Below are 23,264 nucleotides of genomic sequence, written 5' to 3' on the forward strand. Positions count from 1 at the left end.
ATTACGAAGTCCCTTACAGGTTTGTGGGTTTTAAAACTAAACACTGCATGTAGAAATACATATTCGTCTTTTAAAATACAAGCTTTCATAAAATATAATAAAAATATGTTAAAAAATATAATAACCAAAATGTTTACATTTTGTCCCTTTACACTACTACCCAATAGGAACAGAACATCAGGGATGTACAACAAACCACTGATGCCAGGTCTTTCAGATATAATCAGAGTGAGCGTAGTGAGGCAAGGAACAGCTCCAGACTACAACTAAATTAAGAATATGCAAATAAGCCCTTTCCTCAGAGACGGGCCGATACACCAGGGCACCTTGCACCCGCCTGCCTGTCGGTCTGGCTGCAGGGAAGCAGCTGCATGCAATGCAAGCAGCGCTGCTCCCAGCTGCTATTGGCAACCGTGCCTGGCAAACCCAGCGCAGCACGAAACCACAGCGCAATCCGCCTCACGGCCCCTCTGCTTTGTCACGCGTTGAGTTCGGTTCGCTGCTTTGGTCCTTAAGGGCGCATTGGTGGCCGCACTGAAAATTAAACACACGCACAAAGAACTTGGAAGATTTCACACGCGCAGCTCAACGCGGTGTGCTCGGAGCTCTGCTAAAGGCAGCCCAGAGCTCGCAGGCTGCTCCCGAGGGTTGGAGGCGGCACGGCCGGCACAGCACGGCACGGCACGGCACGGCACGGCACAGGCACAGCACGGCACGGCACAGGCACGGCACGGCAAAGCACGGCACGGCACGGCACGGCACAGGCACAGCACGGCACGGCCCAGGCACGGCACGGCACAGCACGGCACGGCACGGCACGGCACGGCACGGCACGGCACGGCACGGCACGGCACGGCACGGCACGGCACGGCACGGCACGGCACGGCACGGCACGGCACGGCACGGCACGGCACGGCACGGCACGGCACGGCACGGCACGGCACGGCACGGCACGGCACGGCACGGCACGGCGGGGCTGCGGGCAGCTACAGAGGCGGCACGGCGCCAGCTTTCACCCAGCTAAACTGCAGCAGCGACTGCATCGCCTTCGACACCAACATTCCGAAAAACCTCTTCAGATCAGAAGTAGCTGTAATGAACTTTTACAAGAGCACGTAGCGATAGGACAAGGGGGGATGGCTTCAAACTGAGGGAGCGGGTTTAGATTAGATGTAAGGCAGAAACTCTTCACTCTGAGGATGGTGAGGCGCTGGGACAGGTTGCCCAGAGAAGTTGCGGATGCCCCATCGCTCAAGGCCAGGCAGAATGAAGCTCTGAGCAACGTGACCGAGTGAAAGCTGTCCCTGCCCGCGGCAGGGGAGCTGGAGATAGATTATTTGTAGGGTGTTTCCCAGGCCCCGCCCGCGGCTCCCGTACCTGCGCTCCCGCCGCCGCCTCTGCGCTCAATTGTCCCGCCGCGCGCTCCCGGCAGCCCCACCGCCCGCACCGCGCGTGCGCCCTGCGCGGCCTTCCCTGCCCGCCGGGCGCGCATGCGCGCGGGCCGTGCCGCGGGCCGGGACCCTGGAAAGGCGCTTCCCGCCCGCGGGAGGCGCTGCCGTGCGCATGCGCAGTGCCGGCCTGCGGCGTCTGTGCCACACGCAGCATGGCGGAGCGGCTGCCCGCCGCGCCGCCGTCGAGCGAGGGCGGCCGTAAAGGGGAGCTGGGCTGCGCGACAGCGAGCGGCGGCGGGCGGGGTGAGTGAGCGGGGCCGCGGGGCCGGGCCGGGCCGGGCCGGGGCAGCGGGACCGGGGAGGGACGTGCTGCGCGGGGTCCTGCTCAGCGTTTGTCAGGGCCCAGCGCCGGGCCGGCGGCGGCGTCGCTGGCGTGTGGGAAGAGCGCGGGCAGGGGTGTGCAGCTGTAAGGGCGCTTGTCCTGCCTGGGGCAGCGCAGCTGCTGTCTCGTGGTGTCGGGTCCCTCCTCCTGCTGCCAGGCCAGCTCTCTGCCCTGTGTCCAGGATCGCTGTCCGTCCCCGAAGCGCCTTCCCGGGCCGGATCCGGAGGCCTTTCCCTGCTGCTGCACGGAATTCCCTCGCACGGCCCCGGGGGAGCGGGCTCCTCTCGCCGGGGCTCGGCTGGGCCGGACAGCCCGGCCCTGCGCCGCCTCGGGGGTGGCCGCAGCATTAGTTAGATTGGAAAGATCTCTGGGTCAGCCAGCCCGTTCCCGTGGCTGACCACCCTTTCTGTGAAGGAATTCTTTCTGCTGTCCAGCCTGGAACCCAGCCCCCGCACAGCCTGAGCCCGTGTGGCCTCTCCTCCTGTCGCTGGTCCCCTGGGAGGAGAGCCCAGCCCTCACCTGGCTGCAGTCTCCTCTCAGGTGACCGATATGGTCCCTCTGAGCCTCTTTTTCTCCAGGCTAAGTACCCCCAGCTCCCTCTGCCGCTCCTCATGGGACTGCAGATCCTTCACCAACTCCATGGCCTTTCTCTGGACTCTGGTCTGTGCAAGGCAGGTCATGGATGGCACTGTTCTCAGTAGGCTTTGCAGGGCAGCAAGTGTTGTACAAAAATGGTCTTTGTCAGAATAGCTACAGTAGTTAAGTAGCTCCCAGAAGAGGCCTTAAGTTGCCTCATATTTTTTATATAAGCTTTAAAAAAAAAAATCAGTTGTTTGCATCAGTGTAGGGTGGTGTTGCTGTTCATTTATTCTTACCCTTCTCTGTCCCTTTTCTCTTACACGAGTGTTCATCCAGCTCCCCAGTGTACCAGTCTGGGGAGCTGAGCTGAGGGAGTAGCCCCCCTCAGCATCCTTGACCACTGCTGCTGTCTGTCTTTCTGTCAGAACCCAAGACATCTCTCTGAATACCCTAAATGTGTCAAAGCCCTGGCAGGAAGCCAGAGACACCTGGAAATTCAATCTTAATTCATGGAGCAAATTGCCAACCTTATATGAAGAATTACAAGCCACAGAAGTTTAAGTAGCATAGTAGTAGCAATCACAGGGTGAAAAGAAAAAATTTAGAACAATGTACAAGGAGGTTTTAAACCTTGTACAAGAGAGTTTAGAATTCTACACATGAGAGTCAAAAGTTCCAAGATGGAGAGATTTAAATGTACCCTATCCTTCTTCTTTCTTCTCCCTAGCATCCATGTTCAAAATGATATTAACATTCACAGATTAAAGTAGAAAGTCACTGTCTAACATAAATCATAAGTTTTAAAACATTATTATAAACATAATATACATAATTTTAGTATAAAAGATAGCACCAGCCCAAGAGGCGGGGTGTGTGCCTCAGACCAACCTGCAAAACAAACCTTGGCAGGCCAGACAGAAAATGGTTGAGATAAAATATAGTAACCTTGAGAACGTGAACCAAAGACTTCTTGTCTCCTTCTTCAGCTGCTGGGTGAGAGAAAAGAGACTTTTAACAGAGACACACCTGAGATCTTCCCAGCCAGACCAGACCAAGAGGAAATCCCGAGATCTTTCTTCCCTTTCTGCCCTGGCTGCAGTTTCTTATCCCTGGTCATGTCTTGCTTACACAGTCCCTAGAGCTTTTGCTGAGCCATCTACTAGAAATTCTAGCTTAACAAATCAAATCAGGGTATAGTTGTCTGGTGAGTTGCATGAGCCAGTTTAGGAAAGGGGCAAATTAAATGTTCCCAATGATTCAAAGAAGGAAGTGGAGAGAGGTGGGGAGCACTTTAATTTGTGGATAGCTAGGCTTGGGCTACCATAAGAAAACTGCCAAAGTTAATTTTTTTTTTCCCCAATTCAGTCTTAAAACAGGTCAGTTACTGAGAGCAATGCATCAAGTGCCTGAGAAACCATTTGTACAGTCACATGTGAAGGGGTGAGCCTGCCCCTCTGGGCACTCATGCTGGCTTGGAGTGGCTTACAGTGTCAGAGTGGCAAGAAACACATAAAATATTGCTTCTGTATAGCAGGATTTGTGAAAATAAAGGCTGAAGAAATGTCATGTCTCAGTGTCACCTCATCCCTGGGCCCTGCACAGCCTCTGTTCCTCCAGCATTTCTGAAAATGCTGTCTTAGCCATGCACATCTGTAGTTCCGTGGTTCACTCCAGACTTTAAACAGTTACACTTTGTTTTGTCACATGGAAAAGAAGCATTTTTTAAAAATCAGAAGCTACTGCAGATGCAAAAATGAAGGTCACTAATTTCATTTCAGTGTCCTGACTTTCACAGTGGAATAGCTTTGATTAGTGCCAGGTATTTAGCACGCTATGTGATGATGTTGTTGGGAACTACATCCCAGCTGTATTCTCCCTGTTATCATATCCACACCAAATCTCTGTCTGAGGGCAGTGAAGTCCACAACTCAAGGCTGGTTTTGGATGTGCATCTGCCTGGCAAACAGCGTGGGATGACAATTGTTGAAAAGTGGCTTGATACCTCTGAAGTCTGGAGACTTTTGCTTGTCTGCAGGGAAAATAGAACATATGAAACAATAAGAAGCAAATAGCATGTCATAGTTTGTGTGCTCTCTCTCCCAAACAAAGAAATCTGTGCACAATGATACCCTTACAATTTATGCACCCTCCCCTACGTGCTCTTCACACGGCCCTTTTAGTCCAGTGGTGATTTTTGGTCTGGGATCTTCTAACAGCTTTTTGGATTCTCTCTCCACGTCCACGCAGGCAAGCTGTTAACTGTTCTTATCTTGAGTTGCAGCTTCTGCTGATGACCATGAGCTCCTTATCTTCTGGTCTGTGCTACTTGTGCACCTGCCCCCTGGTAGAGCATGGGAAGCTAAAATAAAGTCCTAGACTTAGGATAAACATTACTTAGCAACAACTAAAACATTGGTGTGTTGTCAACATTCTCATTCTAAAAGCAAAGCACAGCTCTGTAGCAGCTACTGGGAAAATTGCTAAGGAAATTAACTCAGATCCAGCCAAAAACATGTCTAGGACAAAAGTCCATAGCTTTCAGCCTAAGGCTTCCAGCAGCCCAAGCTCCATACAGCATTCTAAATCACAGAGTATTATAATTCTGTGTGACTTATTCTAAATAGAAGTTAATTGCTTAAGCTAAGCAACTGACATCTTCAAGAAAATAATTTTAATTTCTAGGTGCAATCAAAAAAGGAGTGTGACAATTGGTGAATTGTAGTAGAATTGGGAAAATAAAGTTTTGAGGTCAAATGGAGGAGAGAGAAGTTTCTGGGGATAAGCAGAAGCTGAAAATTATCTCATTTTGTGGTAAAGTGATCTGTACTGCCAAAGTGCATGACATTCATCAGATACTCTCCCTCTGCTTATCTCTTGACTAAGATGCATCTCTTGAACTTGATAAGAAAATAAAACATCTCTGGTTCTTCAGGTCAGGAAAGTTCTACTGGGAGAAGGCTGGAACTTCAGTAGCAGCTGTTGTCATAGGTCCCAGATCCATGGCCACAAGGGTTCCAGCACTGTGTTTTGCTGCTCCAACATGAGTCCTGAAAATGTCCTGAAGAATCCCCCTTGATTGGATTTTTTGCCTCAAAGTTCCCATCTGCTCTTCATTTGAACTTCAGTTTGGCTGGGGCTTTATACATCCATATATATTTATATACACAAGCACATGTATATAATATATATATGTTGTTGTTGCTGTTGCACTTCACTTCTCTGTTAAGCACAAATAAAGTTTTTTGTTCCCCATTTCATAAAAATACTCTTTCTTGCATTCTGTTAGTCTTCAAACTCACTAAAATATGCTGAAGAGTGACTTGGAAGACGATCCTCAGGGACTAGCAGTGTTTGTGCAAAATCTAGCTCACAGCATCCACAATTCCAGTAGAACAGTAGAGCAGGACAGTAAAAGTACTTAGTTTTTCTCTCTTACCTGTCCTTGAAAGTTTTCTAAAAGCAGAATCCTCTTGGATCCACCAAACCACATCAAGGTGCTAGGTTTACAGTTCATGTTATCTAATGTATATATGCTGTTTAAGTCCTCTAGCATAACTTAAGAGGTTTAATAATGACATCTTTTATGATGTTTTAAGTGAGCAACCCTAGTTATGCTACACAGCAATGATATTTGCCAATACAACAAACTTGACTGTAATAGGTTTGTTTCAAAAATGAACTGCTTGTCTTGACTGGATTAGAACAGGTTGATAAGGAACTTCCATCTTTTTCAGGAATATAATTTTACCAGATTTCAGTTCTACTTTTCAATAATACTAATTCTGTTGTCTTCAGTCTTACAAACAAAACTGGCTTCAAAATTGATCATTAGCAGGGTGTTCAGTTTTGTGATAAATATCTGCATCAGTAGTAATTGAAACAGAGACTGAAGATTATTTTCACCCTAAACTAGTCAGTTCTTCTGTGTTGAATTGTAGTTTTTCAGTGGCTTGCTTTGGAAAACTTGGTTTTAATGGGCTGTTAGGACAGCATCTATTCAGTAGCTGGCTTGTTAGCCATAGGACTCAGTAACTTAGGAAACACTACTGAGCCTTACTCTTTCTAATTTTTCTCATAGGCATAATAAAGCAGTGAAGAGAAACTGAAGGAAGCATTACATGCCTCACTGATAACTGTTTCTGAAGTATTTGGGCAAACTACATATATATGTATTAAAATCTACAAAGGTAAGAAGTCTTCCTTTTCTATTTTCTTTAGAAAAACTCTTTCATGAGTCTCAGTGGGTTTACAAAAGTAACTTTATCTCTAAAGGAGCAATGTGGAGCCTAAAACTTATTCTTTTAAGCAAGTTCTGTGGAGTCTTGCCAAATTCCACAAGGTTTTTCATGACAGAATTTAGATGAAGGCAGATTGCCCATTAGTTCTTCTTCACAAAGCTTTGAAATCCATTCAAAAGCTTCTCAGTTTTATAGAACAGATCATGTAGGAAAAGACAGTAGCTCTTCATAGTTGCAGGGTTAGCTGCAGTTTTTGGCTTCTTTTACTTCCTGAATATTAAGTGTGTCTTTAAGCATGTGGAGATCTCATGCTGTTCCCTCTGAAATGGAGGTCTACAGTGACTAGAGAATCCTTTTTTCAGCATGAAAGCAACATCTTAAGTGATGTTCATCACTTAAGGATGAACATCAGTCCAGAATTTGCTAGCTGAAAGTGCCACAGCTATTGTTGGTAAGAACACCGTTTTGTAAGTTTGTTAGGCATTATATGAAAGGTATTAAAATGGAAAGCAAACATTTGCATTTGAACTTCTTTGATGTTTCTACTTTGGGTAGAATTCATGTAAATAGAAACTGTATCTTTCACAGTGGCTGCTAGAATTGTGTTCAATAACAGCATTCAGAAGAAGCGCAGCTCCACTGTGTCAAAGTCTTTGCTTTCAGAGTTCAGAATGTCGTGATAGAAAATTGTGATTCTGACATCCAGCAGTACAATTCTCAAATTCCCACTTAAATCTGAAAGTCTCTGAAGTGTGTAAAACAATTCACATATTCGCTTCTTTATTCATTATATGGTCTCCTTATTTTTAGAATTGCTTTCAGGCCTCTTTGTGGACCTACCCATACAGATTGAGCACAAAGGTTGCTTTGTTTCTGTGTGTTTGGGGTTTTTGAGCAGGTTGAAGGTGTGGAGAGCATGGGTTACGACATTGAGCGCTTCGTGGGCTATGTTAATGAAGGGCTGTTGTGCTCCATCTGCCGGGACGTGTTGGAAGATCCGCTGCAGGCTCCCTGCGAGCACGCGTTCTGCACTGCCTGCATCCATGGGTGGCTCGTGCATCACAGTAACTGCCCTGAAGACAGACAAGTGATTGATGTGTCTTTGCTGCGACCTCTCTACAGGTATCCAATAATCTTGCTGTGTGCTGAAATTACATGAATTTAGGATTTCTCCATTTTGCTTGCACAGCTTCATCTCCTGTCGATACTGTTGCTCAGGCTGTCTTTATCCAGTATGCCTGCAGCAGACACCAACACTTACATGGAAGCACTAGTTAGCATTTTCTGTTTATTATAACTGTTATGGTGTCAGGATTTCAAAACTGAAAGGACACTTAGCTTGTTCTCCACCTTTTTATATCTTGAATGCTGATTCTAGATGCCTGTCTGGATATTTTTCTGAATGTCCTTTACAGCATCAAAACTTTTCCATACTTGATTTTAGAGAAAGCAAGCAAAGCGACTCTGGATGACAGTCACTACACACTCTGTATCTCTTTCCTTTTCAGTCTTAGTTAGATGCTGTAGTGGGGTTTTTAATTTACAATTCCTGGAGATATTAACCAAATTTTTGAACTTCAAATCCTTTTTAAAAAAGATCTTTGGGCATAGGAGTGTCTGAACCACCTTGTCATGTAAATCAGGCTGTTCTCACTAGTGCCTTCTATAACTGGTCAGGCAGTTGGACCATGATTGTTGTTGGTCTTTCCCAAGCAAACTGTTCTATTTTAAGCTGTTAATTCTTGCAAGTGTCAGAACAAAACAGTTTCAACAATAGATGCTGCTTGCTATTTAACATCTGCATTATCTAATCTTGCTCAGAGTAACAGTTATGTATTTAAAGTCTCCAGCTACAGTAAATTTAACTTTGTTAATACTCATAACGTAATTTCTCATTCATGAGATTTTACTATCTGGAAGTTAGCTACAGTGTAGACAGAGCACTAGAGTTTAATTTTTAAATTGTTTTGTCTGTACTTACTGTAGTCCTTTAGACTGGCATGTTTAGAACCACGGAACTTAAATGGCAAATGAGTAGCCCTGGTGTTTGTAATTGATAATATCTGCTGAGCCAGTGAAAGGTCACAATTAAAAATTATTCAAAAACAAAGATTTCATTTGCTCATTTAAATTTGGAGACTGAATTTTCCATTAACATTCTTTCTTTTTTGTTTTTTTTTTTCTGATATGGTCACTTGAATTTTTAAAAAAAGAAATAAATTCAGCTAGTTACTCACAGTTTTTCCTAATGGAGATTAGAATCTTGCTTTCTTTTCCCAAAAGTTGAAAATACATATTTTTCAATAATGTTCCCAGATTTAAGAACAAATTATTTTCTTTGCATGTAGATATATGAAAAATGATTTAAACCGTCTTCAGCTACATTGCAGAAACAGAGAGTATGGCTGTGAAATGGTTTGTTCTCTGGAGTCTATAGACAGGCATGAAAGGGAGTGTGAGTACAGTCAGATACCTTGCTCCAATGCTGGTGAGTAACATTCAAAGAAGTTGAATCCTTTATATTAAACAAACACGTTTGTCATCTTCCCATCAATAGAACTGCAATAATGGCCATTATTTTTTAACAGAAATGCAAAGCTTTGGCATGATCTGTTCTTTACAGCAGTGTTTTTGAACAAAATATAATACCAGTTTATGGCAGTCATGATGATTAGCAACTATTTCTTATCCAAAAACGAACCAAAATTAATATTATGAACTTTGAATGCATGAAAATGTAGTAGTGCATTAGTTTTGCTTATGAGTTTGTTTTGCTGTTCTGACTGCATGTTTTGATGTTTGAATGGATGCAGTAGCCCCTGCAGAAGACTTAGGGGTCATAATTTATTTATAAAACACCTGGTTGCCTGGTGCATGTGCAGCTGTCAACTCTGTGACATGGCTTTAACAAGAATATATCTTGGAAAAAAGAATTATTCTAAGCTAAATTCTAGTTAGAATTGAGGTTTTTATTTAAAGCAAGGCTACACCTCCTGAAAAAGAAACATACCTCTAAGAAGGAACATACTGTTAAAATTTCCCAGTTGAATTAATTTGAAATGTTGTCTGTTCCTAGATTAAGTTAAAATCTAATTAACGATGCTAAAGACATAGTTGAGTCTGCCATTGTAAAATTAATTATGAGATGATTAAGGTACTAGACCTGTTCTGCTAGAAGTTATGATTTTTCTCAGAAGTGACTTCTGCAGATGATTGATTCACCTGTTCTACTTCCTACAGAAACAGCAGTGTTTTACAGATTTATGTTTTTACACCACAGTGGGTGTCTGGTGTTTGGGATGTGAAGACTCTTAGATCTCTTCAACTCTGTCCCAAAAATTCATGGAGTGTGTTTTGAGTACCTCAATTACAAATCATTATATTTATTAGTAAAGCTCTTCTAGTACTCATTTGTCATTTTCTGGCATGGTTTGTTGGGAAGTTTCAATACTCCATTGTTTCAGTTTCCTTAAGTTGATATTCTCTTCAAATTAAATGCAAGTGTGTATTTCAACAAAGTGAGCCTCAACAATTAAACCACAACTTCCTGAGTTTGACTTCATAAGTTGAGACTACAAACTTTAAGTTTAGAGTGTTAAATATAGCAATAATTTGTATAGTGCTTATTTTTGATTCTTTACATTTTGTTTTTAATTACTACAGAACTGCAAAGTTTGTGTCCTAGAATTTCTGTGAAAATATTTCTATCTTTATATGAGTTATTAAATGTTCACAAATAAATGTTCTAACTTATTATTGTGGTCTACTACATTATGGACAAGACCAACAAATTGTCTGGCAAACAAGTTTACATTCCATCTCACCCACATCTCTCTTTACTATGTCTTTGGACCTTTCTTTAAGTTTGATAGCATAATATTTTTTTACACATGTGTATTCTGTATGAATTCCAGTCATTGAAATCTATGATGGTAGCACAGGCAAGCTGCTAGTCTTAGTTTTGCATCAGGATTGTAATTACTGAAGTTGATTTAATGCCAGACCAGCAGTAGTAACCTTTACATAAAATACCTCCTTCCAACCTTTCTGTGTTCTCAGTTAATGGATAAATGTCTTAGTAAGACCTCTTAACAGTGTTTTTTGAGTAGCTACGTATGTGTAACTGTCATATTTCATATCCTAAAGAAATCCCTTCCCTCACCTTCCTTTCTTGAGTGTTTTTGTCTGGAAAGGCCCAAGTGCTTTAGTTGTAGCTGGCTGTGCTGCCTTGCTCCCCTCGCCCAGGCTGCACGGTGCAGGTCGAGCGGCGTCACCTGGACGGGCACCTGGCGGTGTGCGAGTTCCGGAGCCGGGCGTGCCCCAACGGCTGCGGCTACACCTTGCTCAGCGCTGAGGACTCGCAGCACAACTGCGTGGCCGAGCTGAGGACCGAGCTGGAGCTGCTCCGGTACAGAGCTTCTCTTCCTCTCGGGTCTCTCTTGGGCTGGGCTTAAAGGCACTGCATCAAGCACTTTGAAATTCTAGCACTGCTTTCTGGTATGTGTTAAATGGTCCATGAATTACTTGATGATGCTAATGGGCCAGAATTTTATTATGTGTCAGCATAGGCTTTAAATTCTTGCCGTTTTGGTTCTTTTTTGTTGGGTATTGTTGCAGTTCGTTTGAGGGGGCTCCCCAGGGAGTCCCCGGAGGGCCCCCTAAGCTGTGAGATCACTGGTATCAGCCAGCACAAGGAGACTCCACACGGCTTCTGAGGGTGCTGATTAGATGAGGGTTTATTGGGGATCCCACCCCCGGGAGCAGCATGGTTTCTGAGGGAGAAGGGGAAAGGGGGAGGGAGGGGGAGAGAGGGAGAGCCTAAGGAGAGATGGGCCGAGAGGGAGTCTGGTCTTGCTCAGTTTAACAGGGAGATGCAAAGTGGGCATGGAGTAAGACTTGGGCCAATGGGATTGCTGATATGTGAGACTTCAGGGGAGGATCACAGCTTGGAATAAACCGTACATTTTCGAGGGGTGACACAGAGCAAAACATTTAGCTAAAATGTAACACCACAGGACATTTTTTTCCAAGTTACCGTAAATCTTAAAATACTTTGCAGTTGAACTTGCTTAAAATTGCTTGCAGTTGAACAGAATTGCTATTTAAAATGACAAAAATCCTAAGAAAATGGAAGCTGGCAATTTAATTTTTCTACTGGCCTGTTGTACAGACAAAGCCACATTACTTAATAATTGTATTTAGTTTATGTTTTTACAGATTGAGAAGATAAAAATCTGTAATTATTTTGGCAGGTACAGGTAGATTCAACCACTGAAGGTCTAATTTTGATTTTTTTTTAAGTTCTGGTAGATAAACAGTCAGTGAATATGACTCTTCTTACCAGCATCATTGTTTTCCTCTTACATAGGTTTCCCTTTTCATTATATTCTAGTTGTGCTTTTTTTTCCCCACTCATGCTCCTTCCCATTTGTATCTTTCAGCTCCTAAGTGTTGTGCTTTTGAACACTGCTGTGAAGTCAGGCTCAAATATGGTTTAAATGCATTGAGACACAAGTGATTCTGCTACCTGGTTTCTGAACTCAAAAGGTTCATGTAGTGCCATCTGGTTTTGGCTGTGGAGCTGTGTGAGTGACTAGGCTGTAACATTTACTGTATACTGTCATTTAGTGTCCACCATAAAAGTGAACAAGATTACACAGAGCCATGGAATAGTTTAGATTGAAAAAGAGCTTTAACATCATTGAGTCCAGCAGTTAATCCAGCACTGCCAGGCCCACCACTAAACTGTGTTTGTAAGTGCCTGCCATGTCCACACACCAGGCTGTCTCACTTCCTTACATATTTAGCAGTACTATAGGATTCAGACTTTTTATCTTGGCTGCCTCTATTTCATAACACTCAGCAAAAACATACTGTAGGCAAACAGCAGAAAATCACTTAAAGTCATAAATACACCTGCTTGAGCTCTTGGAATTTTATTTGAGGAATATGATATGATTGTCCCTCTATAGGCTCCTCATGGGCACTTTAATGCCCCTGGGCACAATGCACTTCTTTATGCGGTTTTTCTTTTTAAATTAATAAATCATGCCTCTACAGAGGCATCCTGTAGAGCTTGATGGGAATCAGTTCAGTCTGCTTGGCTGCCAGAAGGCTTTCTGGATTTTGAAGATCATTCTTTTCTCTGCTTACAAGACTTAACAAGGAGAAATAAACTTTTTAGGTCAGAAATGATCTGCAGAGTGGAAGAGGCAAAACACGAGATGGAGTCAAGGTTAGATTCACAGAGAAGGCATATGGTCCAAAAAGAGAGTATTCTGCAAAATGAAATTGAAGAACTAAAGGTAAATACAATGCTTTTTTTCCCCTCTCTTAACAGTCTAGGTTTTTGCTTTTCCCAGTAGCAGTTTCTTATTTTGTAAATAAAGTCTCATACAGAGGAAAATGGCATTAAGTATGGGAAGCAAAACCATCACAGCCTTTCCAGGTTAGCTCTGTGGAGAAGCAGGCTGGATGCTGTGTTCCTGTGGTTTGTCTGCTTCGGGTTCACTGGAGCTCACCTGGGTACTCCACCCATGTTCTAGTGTGTAACATTGTCAGCAGATCAATCTGAAACTGATTTCAGTGTCTAAATGTAGAGTATACATCACAAACCGGATGTAATTAAACACCCAGCTCCATTTTTAATTGCTGTGCAAAATGGCTTAGTCCAGAGCTGACACAGAGCCCTACTGCCAAGAGTGGTATTTGCACTGTGATCAGAACATTGGAAAGGTTCACAGTAAACTTCATCAAGTAACAAGCAAGGCTGTCTTATCCTTTTATTCATCCTCTTTTAGTATATCACAGAAAAATTATTTCTAAAGAAATAATTTTTAAAAGCTTTATAAAGTTTTTAAAAATGTATAGTTTACACATTTAGTTTTACTGGATTTGATGTTAAATCCTTGAAGAATGTATCTGAACATAACCACAATCATATTTTATTTGGATTCTTGAAAAAGAAAATAAAAGCAGCACGTGGGTAAGTTGGCTGTTTCTTATCATACTTCGTAAGAAACAAAATAAGAAAACTAAACATTTTTGGAAAACATATGGGAATCTTTAGAACAAGACTATCCCACAAGGTGAATGCTGGATTGGGTCTCAAATTGTTGACATTTGTTACATTATCAAAAAATTATTTTGGTGGTTTTTATTCCAAAGACTCCATCACCCTATGTGTGTGGCCAGTTTGACTTCATTGCACCATCATTAGAAGAGGGTTTGTTTCTTGCAGTAAATTTGTGTTTGCATTGCAGAGCCAGATGTCACGACTGATGTCAGATGTGCGGTCTCTGATGGCTGCGGAGCGGCAGCACCGTCAGGAGCTGGAGCAGGCAGAGCTGGAAAAACGGGAGTTGATGGAGCTGCTGAAGGGGCTGCAGAAGGACTGTAGATTGACTACTGCAGAGGGAAGCAGGAAGTCCAATTTCCGTCCTTTGACACGACTAGAGAGTGTAAAAAGAAAACCTAGGGAAGTTACAGTTATCTAAATAGTACTAAGCTCAAAAATCATTTTCTTCAAATACTGGCTTCTGGCAAACTACTTTCATGGAATGATTGGTAAAGTTTATATAATTTCTGGTTTACTAGGGTTTTTTTGAGGTCTAAATTACAACTGTATTTCCTTTGGGGCCATAAAAACAAACAGAAGATTTTTTTCCTGAGGGAATACTGGTCATTAAAACCAATTGGAAGACATATTTTTAGGTATTGTTTTTATAAAAAGGGAAAGGAGACTAGATTTGTTCTCTCTTTTCTGCATCACTTACAGGAATCTTTCAGCACTGAAAGCTACAGCTTTTTTAAGTCAAAGATACGGACTGTTATTGACCAGGAAGAAAAAAACATTTCAGTATCTCTGTTTGAAACAAAAAAGCAAATGTGACCATTTGGGATGTACTTAATTTGGGGAAAAGTGAATAGTAGAATTAGTAAGTCAGTAATAGAAATTAATAAGATTTTGTTTGTTTGTAGTCAGTAGAAGGTCTTATTTCAAAGGTGGAAAGCAAGCACTTTAAATTGTAATTCTTCTGCTATGTAACAGCTTTGGGTGAGGTTGACTGTTGCTTTAGAGCTTCTTCTCATTTCCGAGGCTGATAGCACACTGAAGAGACTAATACTAAAGCCCGAGGTAGCAGAATAACCTAAAACCCTTTAAACAGATGTGTGAATAACTTTGAGTGTGTGGGAATGGATCTGCTTCTTACTTTAGAATTTGAAGCTTTTATATGTGAAACTATCAGGTATTTGTACAGGATCTTTTAAGCATAAGGCCAGTCATTTGGTACTCAATATCTTTGAAGTATATATAAATACCTAGAGTATCCTTGATTTTCTTGTGGCAGGTTTAAGGCTACTTGATATGCACAAGAGATGAATATTTGCACAGTCACTTGGGTTTCAGACGTTAGTGCTCAGGCAGGCTTCAGGGAGTGCCAGAGCGTGGCACTGGCATCAGAGGGTACCAGAACACCTGTGTGAGTGCAGGTTGGTCAGTGATCTGCTCTGCTTAGCAGGACTATCAAAGCAGGGGTGCAAGGGTTAAGGGGCGTTAGAGCATCTGAGGAAGAGGGTGGCTGATAGAGCCATTCTCTGCCTCCCCTGAGGCAAGTGTACCAGTCAAATGCACCTCAGAAAGTGGAGGATCACTATCTGTGTTAGTGCTCAGGCAGGCTTCAGGGAGTGCCAGAGCGTGGCACTGGCATCAGAGGGTAACAGAACACCTGTGTGAGTGCAGGTAGGTCAGTGATCTGCTCTGCTTAGCAGTACTGTCAAAGCAGGGGTGCAAGGGTTAAGGGGCATTAGAGCATCTGAGGAATAGGGTGGCTGGTAGAGCCATTCTCTACCTCCCCTGAGGCAAGTGTACCAGTCAAATGCACCTCAGAAAGTGGAGGATCACTAGAGATGTGGCAGGTCTGTGATGCAGGCAAAACCATTGGCCCGGCTAAAGAGCATCTACACCAACACACAGTGTGGGCAGTGAGCAGGAGGAGATGGAAGCCGTTGTTCAGCAGGAAGGTTTTGACATTGTCACCTTCACAGAAGGTGGGGTGACTGTCATCATGGGAGTGCTGCAATGGCTGCATATAAGCTCTTTGGAAGAGACAGGTGAAGCAGGAGAGGTGGTTGGTTGCACTGTACAATAGGGAGTGTTTGAATTATATTGAAGTTGATGATGAAGATGACAAGGTTGAGTGCCTGTGGGTAAGGACACAGGGAAGGTCAGCAGGGCAGATGTCATGTGGGAGTCCCTTAGAGACCACCGAGCCAGGAACAGGCTGATGAGGCATTCTACAAGCAGTGGCAGAGGCGTCACAGCCTTTGTGCTCATGGGTGGCTTCAACTTGTCACATGTCGGCTGGAAATACAGCAGAGAGGAAGCAGCCTAGGGAGTTCCTGGAGTGTGTGGAAGACAGCTTTCTAACTAACCCAACTGGTAAATGAGCCTAACAGAGAAGGGGCCCTCTTGCTTGTGGGCAAAGAAAGGCTGGTGGGTGATAGGATGGTCAGTGGCCATCTTGGGCAGAGTGACCACAAACTGTTAGGGTTTTCTGTACTGGGTGAAGTAAGGAGGGGCACCAGCAAAACTTCTGCCTTGGACTTTGGGGAGGAGACCTTGGCCTGTTTAGGACATTGATTGACCAAGTCCCTTGGAAGGCAGTTCTGAAGAGCAAAGGAGTCCAGGAAGGCTGGATATGCTTTAAAAAGGAGTTGTTAAATATTCAGGAACAGACTGTCCCCATGTGTGGAAAGACAAGTTGTATGGGGAAAAAGACCAGTGTGGTTAAACAGAGAACTTAAGGTGGAACTTAGAGGGAAAAAAGAGAATATATAATCTCTGGAAGGAGGGTCAGGTAACGTGGGGGAACTACAAGGACATCACAAGTTTATAGAGGAAGAAGATTAAAAGGGACAAAGCCCAACTAGACCTTGCATTGGCCACTACAGTTAAAGACAACAAAAAAAGTTTGTATAAGTACGTTGACAGCAAAAGGAGGGTCAAGGAGTGTCTTCACCATTAATTGAATCCAGAGGGTGGTGTAGTAACAGGGGTTGAGGAAAAGGCAGAGGTACTTAATGCCTTCTTTGCCTCAGTCTTCAATATCGAGATCAGTTGTCCTCAGGATACGCAGCTCCCTGAGATGGAAGTTGTTGATGTACAAATGAGTGAAGCTGCCGTAGTCCAGGAGCCTTTGCCTCAGTCTTCAATATCAAGATCACTTGTCCTCAGGATACGCAGCTCCCTGAGATGGAAGTTGTTGATGTACAAATGAGTGAAGCTCCTGTAGTCCAGGACAAGATGGTTAGTGACCTGCAGTGCCAGTTAGACACTCACAGGGCTATGGGCCCTGATTGGATCCACCCCAGAGTAATGAGGGAGCTGGCAGAAGTACTCACTGGCACTGGTGAGGCTGCACCTTGAGTGCTGTGTCCAGTTCTGGGCCCCTCTGTTTGGGAAGGACATTGGGATGCTTGAGCACGTCCAGAAGAGGTAATGAGGCTGGTGAGGGGCTTGGAACACAAGCCCTGTGAGGAACGACTGAGGGAGCTGGGGATGTTTAGCCTGGAGAAAAGGAGACTCAGAGGTGACTTTATCACTCTTTACAGCTCCCTGAAACATGTTTGAACATGTCCAGAAGAGGCAACGAGGCTGGTGAGGGGCTTGGAACACAAGCCCTGTGAGGAACGACTGAGGGAGCTGGGGATGTTTAGCCTGGAGAAAAGGAGACTCAGAGCTGACCTCATCACTCTCTACAGCTCCCTGAAAGGTGGCTGTAGTCAGGTGGGGTTGGTCTCTTTCTCCAGGCAGCAACTGACAGAACCAGAGGACACAGTCTCGAGCTATGGAAAGAGCAATAAGGTACTGGAATGGCCAGCCTGGCGAGGTGGTGGAGTCACCATCCCTGGATGTGTTTAATAAAGACTGGATGTGGCACTCCGTGGATGTGCCATGGTTTAGTTGAGGTGTTAGGGCATGGGTTGGACTCGATGATCTTGAAGGTCTCTTCCAAGCTAATGATTCTGTGAATTTGCCAACACACTTTCAATCATCTATCAACTGGAGTCCTGCTTAACTGGAGAAGTTCCAGGTGACTGGAGATTACCAGATGTAAGTGAATTTGCCAAAACACTTTCAATCATCTATCAGCAGTCCTGCTTAACTGGAGAAGTTCCAGGTGACTGGAGATTACCAGATGTAACACCCATTTATAAGAATGGTTGGAGGGATGATCTGAGGAACTACAGGCCTGTCAGCCTGACCTCAGCTCTGGGCAAGGTTCTGGAAGAGATCATCCTAAGTGCCATTACATGGTACAGGCAGGACAACCAAGGGATCGAGCCCAGAAAACATAGATTGAAGGAAGGCAGGTCCTGCTTGACTGATCTGATCTCATATGACTAAGAGCCTGGTGAGAAGGCTGTGGATGTTGTTTATCTAGACTTCAGTAAAGCATTTCACACCATCTTTCACAGCGTCCTCCTAGAAAAACTGGCTGCTTGGGACTTGGATGGGTGGACTCTCCAATGGTTGTGAGGCCCAGAGTGTGGTGGGGAATGGAGCTAAGTCTGGTTGGCAGCTGGTCACTAGTGGTGTTCCCTAGGGCTCAGAATTTGGGCCAGTCCTGTTTTAACACTATTATTAATGATCTGGACGTGGGGATTGAGTGCATCCTGAGTAAATTTGCAGACACCACCAGGTCAGATGGGAGTGTTGATCTCCTTAAGGGTAGGAAGGCTGTGCAGACAGACCTGGACAAACTCGATCTGTGTGCCAAGGACAAGTGCACGAGGTTCAGTAACACAAAGTGCTGGGTCCTGCACTTGGCTTGCAGCAGCCTCATGCAGTGCTACAGGCTGAGGGCAGAGTGGCTCAAGAACTGTACAGCAGAAAGGGGCTTGGGTGTGCTGGTTAACAACCAGCTTAATATGAGCCAGTGTGAGCCCAGGTGGCTAAGAAGGCCAGTGGCATCCTGGCCTGTATCAGAAATAGTGTGGTAGTGATTGTCCCTCTGCATTTGGCACTGGTGAGGCCACACCTCGAGTGCTGTGTCCAGTTTTGGCCCTTCACTTTAAAAAGGAAATTGAAATGCTGAAGTGTGTCCAGCAAAGGGCAACAAAGCTCATGTAAAGTCTAGAAAGCTTGTCTTGTGAGGAGCAGCTGAAAGAGCTGGGTGTGTGAGTCTAGAGAAGAGGAGGCTCAGAGGGGATCTCTTCACTCTCTACAACTCCCTGAAAGGAGGGTATAGCCAGGTGGGGAGTGGTCTCTACTACTGTGTCTACAGTGAGAGGATAAGAGGAAATGGCCTTAAGCTCAGACAGGGGAGATTCAGATTTGATGTTAGAAAAAAATTAAAATTTCAGTGTTAGGGTGGTCAAGTGTTAGAATAGGGTACCCAGGGAGCTGGTGGAGTCACCATCCCTGGAGGTGTTGAAGAGTTGTCAGGATCTGGGGCTGAGCAGTGGTTTAGTGGTTTACAGGGTTGCTGGGTTGGCAATTGAACTTGGTCTCTTCCACCCTTGATGATTCTAGGATTTGAAGTTTGCAGTAGGATTTTTTAACAGACCTACAAATCAAGGAGGCATTTATCTATAAGCACTGCATGAGAAATCTGTTCAAAGACTTTCTCCAGACTTTTTACACGGCCTGTTCATGTTGCTTTCAGTGGTATAACTAAGCCATATTCTCAGCTCACCAGTGGACTAACTATAGAGATACCTGGCCTTCTGTTTACTGAATGTGTTAAATCAGTTTTGGAGGCTCAGGAAGATGTGTGCAGGTTCAACAACCTGATTTGTTAATTTTATAGTTCAGAAAGCAACTGCATTACTGTGCATGCCTTTCTGTCACTCAGAGCAATGCTTTTATAGCTAATAGCATAACCAAAGAGAGAGGCAGCAATCTGCTTTAGCACATAGTCTGCATTATGAAGATTTGTGGTCGGAGCTGTCTGAATTACAGGCATTAATAAATCCTTCTAACTTGCTGTTTCTTTAGTACCACTGAGGCAGATGTGCACATATTCAGGTCTTACGTATTTAAAAACTGGTCTTGTGTATTTAAAAACAGACATAAATAGCTCTTTGTAAAGTAATTGAGAGTATTTGGGGCACTAGCAATCTCACCAATTCATGCCATAGCACATCTCTTAAGCAGCCATATTTAATAATCTAATCCAGTAAACCAGTAGCTATGATTTGGGAAGACCTTCATCCACACTAAATGTTCAGTGGTCAGTTCACTTACATCAATGTGTGTATCAAAGCAATAGGTAGGAAGCAAGAATGCTGTTACTCTGTTCTGGACAAGCAAGCTGTGAGTGTCTGTGCTCTGCGTGACGTTATTGCAGCATTCATGCTAATTTTCAAGCTTTTTTGCAACACCAGATTTCACGCTGTTAGGTTCAGTTAGTGCTTTACTGTGTACTGTAACTGTGTGGTTGTGATGTGACTTTACCTACTTTGCCTAATGTAAAGAAGAAAATTACTTCAAAATCCATTAGAACTTGATGAGCTGGATCATCTTTCCTGAGTCAGAGGGCAGTAACCCAATCTCTTCTGTTCTGACCACAGAAGAAAGCAAGCTGTTTGCTCTGTGCATTCCCCATAATGGGATCTCTGCATTTGTTTGCTTTAGAAACTTCACCCACACATTTCTGACTAAATTCCTCCTAGTATGGGAAATAGGGTTTATTTAATGTTTACCTAGCATTTGGCCTGCTGTCTTTTTGCTAAGTGGTGGACATGAAAGTGTGAGAAAACATGTCCTAGGTGGCAAGGAAGGACTTTCTGCTCTGCTATCAAGCTCTGACAGTCTGAACTTCCAGTGTGGAAATGTGACAATGCTTTGGGTCCACCAGCTGCTGGCATGGGCTGTCAGTTTGGGTTTCCTTTAGCAGCAAAGAAGCACTTTCAGAGTTGTTTTAAATAAGCACACGGTAGCTAATGGCATCAGGTCCCTCTGGTGACTTTAAGCTTTATGCCATTCCTCTGGGTTGGGAATGGGTTCTGCATTTCAGATTTTCCTCTGCTAATGAACCCCTCACAGGGTGGCATTGCTGAAGTATCATCATCATTTGACCTGTCTTACAATTGACTAGACTGATATTAAATAGCCCATTATGTTAATATTTCATCTACTTCTTGCTTTTCCAGTCTCATGTATTATGCAGCTCTTAATGGCAGTTGGCAGCAGCAAGGGATTTTTTTTCTGTCTTTCAAATAGTCTGTTAATCCTGTTCACAAAAACTGAGACTCCAAATATTGTACTAGACTTGACGTAAGTTAAAGACATTCACTTGAAAATGACACTTCCCTAGTCATGATCATACTTTAGCATTATATGAAACACTGCTGAAAGTGCATTACAGGATTCCAGCACAGAATTACTGGCATTACTATTCTCATACTAAATCACACTTTAATCAGTTCCATTTCCACACAAGTGGAACTGCTGCTCTGAGTACCAGTAACTGTGCAAATTGTTGTATTTTGAATTGCTGCTTCTGTCTTTGCAGCTGGAAGAGAGAGAGCAAAGAGAGAGAACAAGTGTGGTGTGACTGTTCCTTCAGCCCAAAAGCAGAGATGTGGCTCCACCAGCTTATGCCACCAGCCAGCTTACCAGTGTGAGCTGCCAGCATGTGGCAGGGAGTTAACATGGCGATAGAATTAAATGGAGATTAAGTCTTTTATCCACAGTTAGGTGGATACACAATGTCACAGTACCAAGCCTGGGAGATTCAGAAACAAAACTCAGAGCAAGTGGTTGAGTAAGGTATGTGGAACTTGCATATGCCAGAGTTTCTTGGCAGCACAGAAGGGAAGGGAATTGCACAGTCAAGCAAAATACCTGCTATGGTGATGTATTTTGACTGGCCAAAAGTGGTTTTATCTGAACTTTTCTTAGGTGTTTGTATGAAGTAGCATTTTAATACTCCCTGGTTGCAAAAAGTTCCTACAATTTATAGAAATTGGTAGCCTTGCAAATGAAATTTTCCATGTGCTGTCCTCTTGGATGTTTCTGGCATGGTGCTTCTGTACAGCCGCTTTCCTTAGGAGTGCTGTTAGTATTGACAGGAGCAGTACTAGCCTTGCCTTCTCCCGTACTGCTGTCAGGTGGGGTACGCTAGGTCAGGGAGATTTTACCACGCAGAAGATGCCTTTATAAAGACCTACAATTCTATGCAACTTTCTATTAACTGGGTAAACATTGAACTGTCTTCCAGCATTATGGGTCGCTGCCAGTCTATTTACATTTTCTACCTTTATATGCACAAGGATAAACCAGCACTTAACAGACCTTAATCTCTGGTGTGTATAAGAAATGGTAACACTTTGTATCACTTTGTATAAAAGTTGAACTAATAAAGGGTCTACACCATAATTAAAACACCTTGGTTCACTTCATTCTGTACTGAAGTTTGAGTACCATCTTTATCAGATGGAATAGCAACATTTAGGTACACTGGCCTGCAGAGCCCAGGAGTCACAAATGCACTGCAGTCACAGGCTTGGTGCCCTGGAGGAGGCAAGGCTGCATTTTCCCTCCTAGGGGAAGCAATAAACAAAGCAGGTGTTCAGTCAAACTATCCCTTCTCCAGATTTCCCTCCCACCTCACAGATGGGAGTTTCTGAATGGGATGAGTTTGGAAGGCAAAGCGCTGGCAAAAATTTGAGAATTCCTGGAGTCCAACACTCCAGTCCTGCACAGGCAATAGGACAATGAAGGGGCAAGAGGGAAAAACTCATTCTCTGTCCATCAACTGCAGGAATCTTACCCCTAGTGCAATTTTTTTAATGGCCACTGGTGGGAACATGTAACAAGAGCAAAACAACAGAGCTGTTGTACTTGCTTAAACATGAGCAATCTGGACTTGGGGCACTCAAGCAGGAATTTGCTGCATGCAGTCCTCTGCCTTCACCGACTAGGGACATTCTCTTACCTGATGGAGGAGTTACTCAGCAGAAGAAAAAAGGCTGAAAGCCAACATGGCACAACCAGAGACCAGCCCAGGATCTGGGCTGATAACCTGTTTTATCTCCTACACCTCTCCATGTGCACCTGGCCCTCAGCCACGTTACAGACTGCACAGCAGCTAAAGATAATGGAAACAAAACCAAATGCACACAACTTGTCTTGCCCTTATGCCACACACAAACTGTGCCTGTCTGTCCGTGCTGCACTGGAGATCTCTCCTGCCTCACTCACCCACCTCCCCCTGTTCTGCTCATCAGGTCAGCACAGGAGTCTCTGAAGTCAGCCACTTCCTGCTGTTCCAGTCAGGAAACAAAACCTGAAAATGTCTTTTTTTAGCCAGAGTATCAAAAGCAAAATTGAACACTTCTTTGAAGTGTTATTTACTCATGGTAGCAATCCCATTTTAAAAAGCAAACCAAGTAACACCCGAGTTTTAAACAGCATTATTTCATGCTGATTTTATCCATGAAAGGAACCACTTTGTAATGAAGGGTCACAGAACTAAATTCATTAGTAAAAAAGGCAAAACAAAACAAAAAACATGATATACACACACTTATTTTTTCAAGTTTAAATTTACACAGCTTTTGTACACCAATGTAACCAACCCTTTACTTCCTGCTAGTTTGAAAATTACTAATGTGGCATGCTGTATATTTTAAACTCTGAAGAACCAGTACTGAATATTTACA

The 23,264-nt window shown here is 43.8% G+C and overlaps 2 protein-coding genes across 4 annotated transcripts in view; one reads left to right on the plus strand and one right to left on the minus strand.

Annotated features, from left to right (window-relative positions):
* Positions 1-1,610, minus strand: part of RAD54B (RAD54 homolog B) — a 62,722-nt gene extending 61,112 nt beyond the window's left edge. Inside the window, exon 1 of the mRNA XM_039706345.1 lies at positions 1,378-1,610. Coding sequence (XP_039562279.1) covers positions 1,378-1,492 — 115 coding nt within the window. The 5' untranslated portion in view covers positions 1,493-1,610. The remainder of the gene's footprint in view (positions 1-1,377) is intronic.
* LOC120500867 (RING finger protein 151-like) lies at positions 1,571-21,986 on the plus strand. 3 transcript variants are annotated; one of them, XM_039706348.1, is made up of 8 exons: positions 1,571-1,694; positions 6,431-6,539; positions 7,486-7,712; positions 8,939-9,078; positions 10,836-10,998; positions 12,775-12,895; positions 13,853-14,067; positions 21,113-21,986. In XM_039706348.1, exons 3-8 carry the CDS (start codon positions 7,507-7,509, stop codon positions 21,222-21,224), a joined length of 957 nt encoding a protein of 318 aa, XP_039562282.1. In that variant the 5' UTR covers positions 1,571-1,694; positions 6,431-6,539; positions 7,486-7,506; the 3' UTR covers positions 21,225-21,986. The 3 variants fall into 3 exon arrangements, with proteins under 3 accessions (XP_039562282.1, XP_039562281.1, XP_039562283.1); XM_039706347.1 differs by having other exon boundaries at positions 7,489-7,712; XM_039706349.1 differs by lacking the exon at positions 21,113-21,986 and having other exon boundaries at positions 7,489-7,712; positions 13,853-15,192.
* Positions 21,987-23,264: the final 1,278 nt, after the last annotated feature.

The sequence above is a fragment of the Passer montanus genome, unplaced genomic scaffold (assembly GCF_014805655.1).
Source record: "Passer montanus isolate IOZ18808 unplaced genomic scaffold, ASM1480565v1 scaffold19, whole genome shotgun sequence".
Classification (NCBI taxonomy): domain Eukaryota; kingdom Metazoa; phylum Chordata; class Aves; order Passeriformes; family Passeridae; genus Passer; species Passer montanus.

Coding starts and splice junctions, on each gene's coding strand:
- LOC120500867 (XM_039706348.1), top strand. CDS start 7,507: ATGGGTTACGACATTGAGCGCTTCGTGGGCTATGTTAATGAAGGGCTG. Junction 7,713..8,938: donor TTGCTGCGACCTCTCTACAG/GTATCCAATAAT, acceptor CTTTGCATGTAG/ATATATGAAAAATGATTTAA. Junction 10,999..12,774: donor ACCGAGCTGGAGCTGCTCCG/GTACAGAGCTTC, acceptor TAAACTTTTTAG/GTCAGAAATGATCTGCAGAG.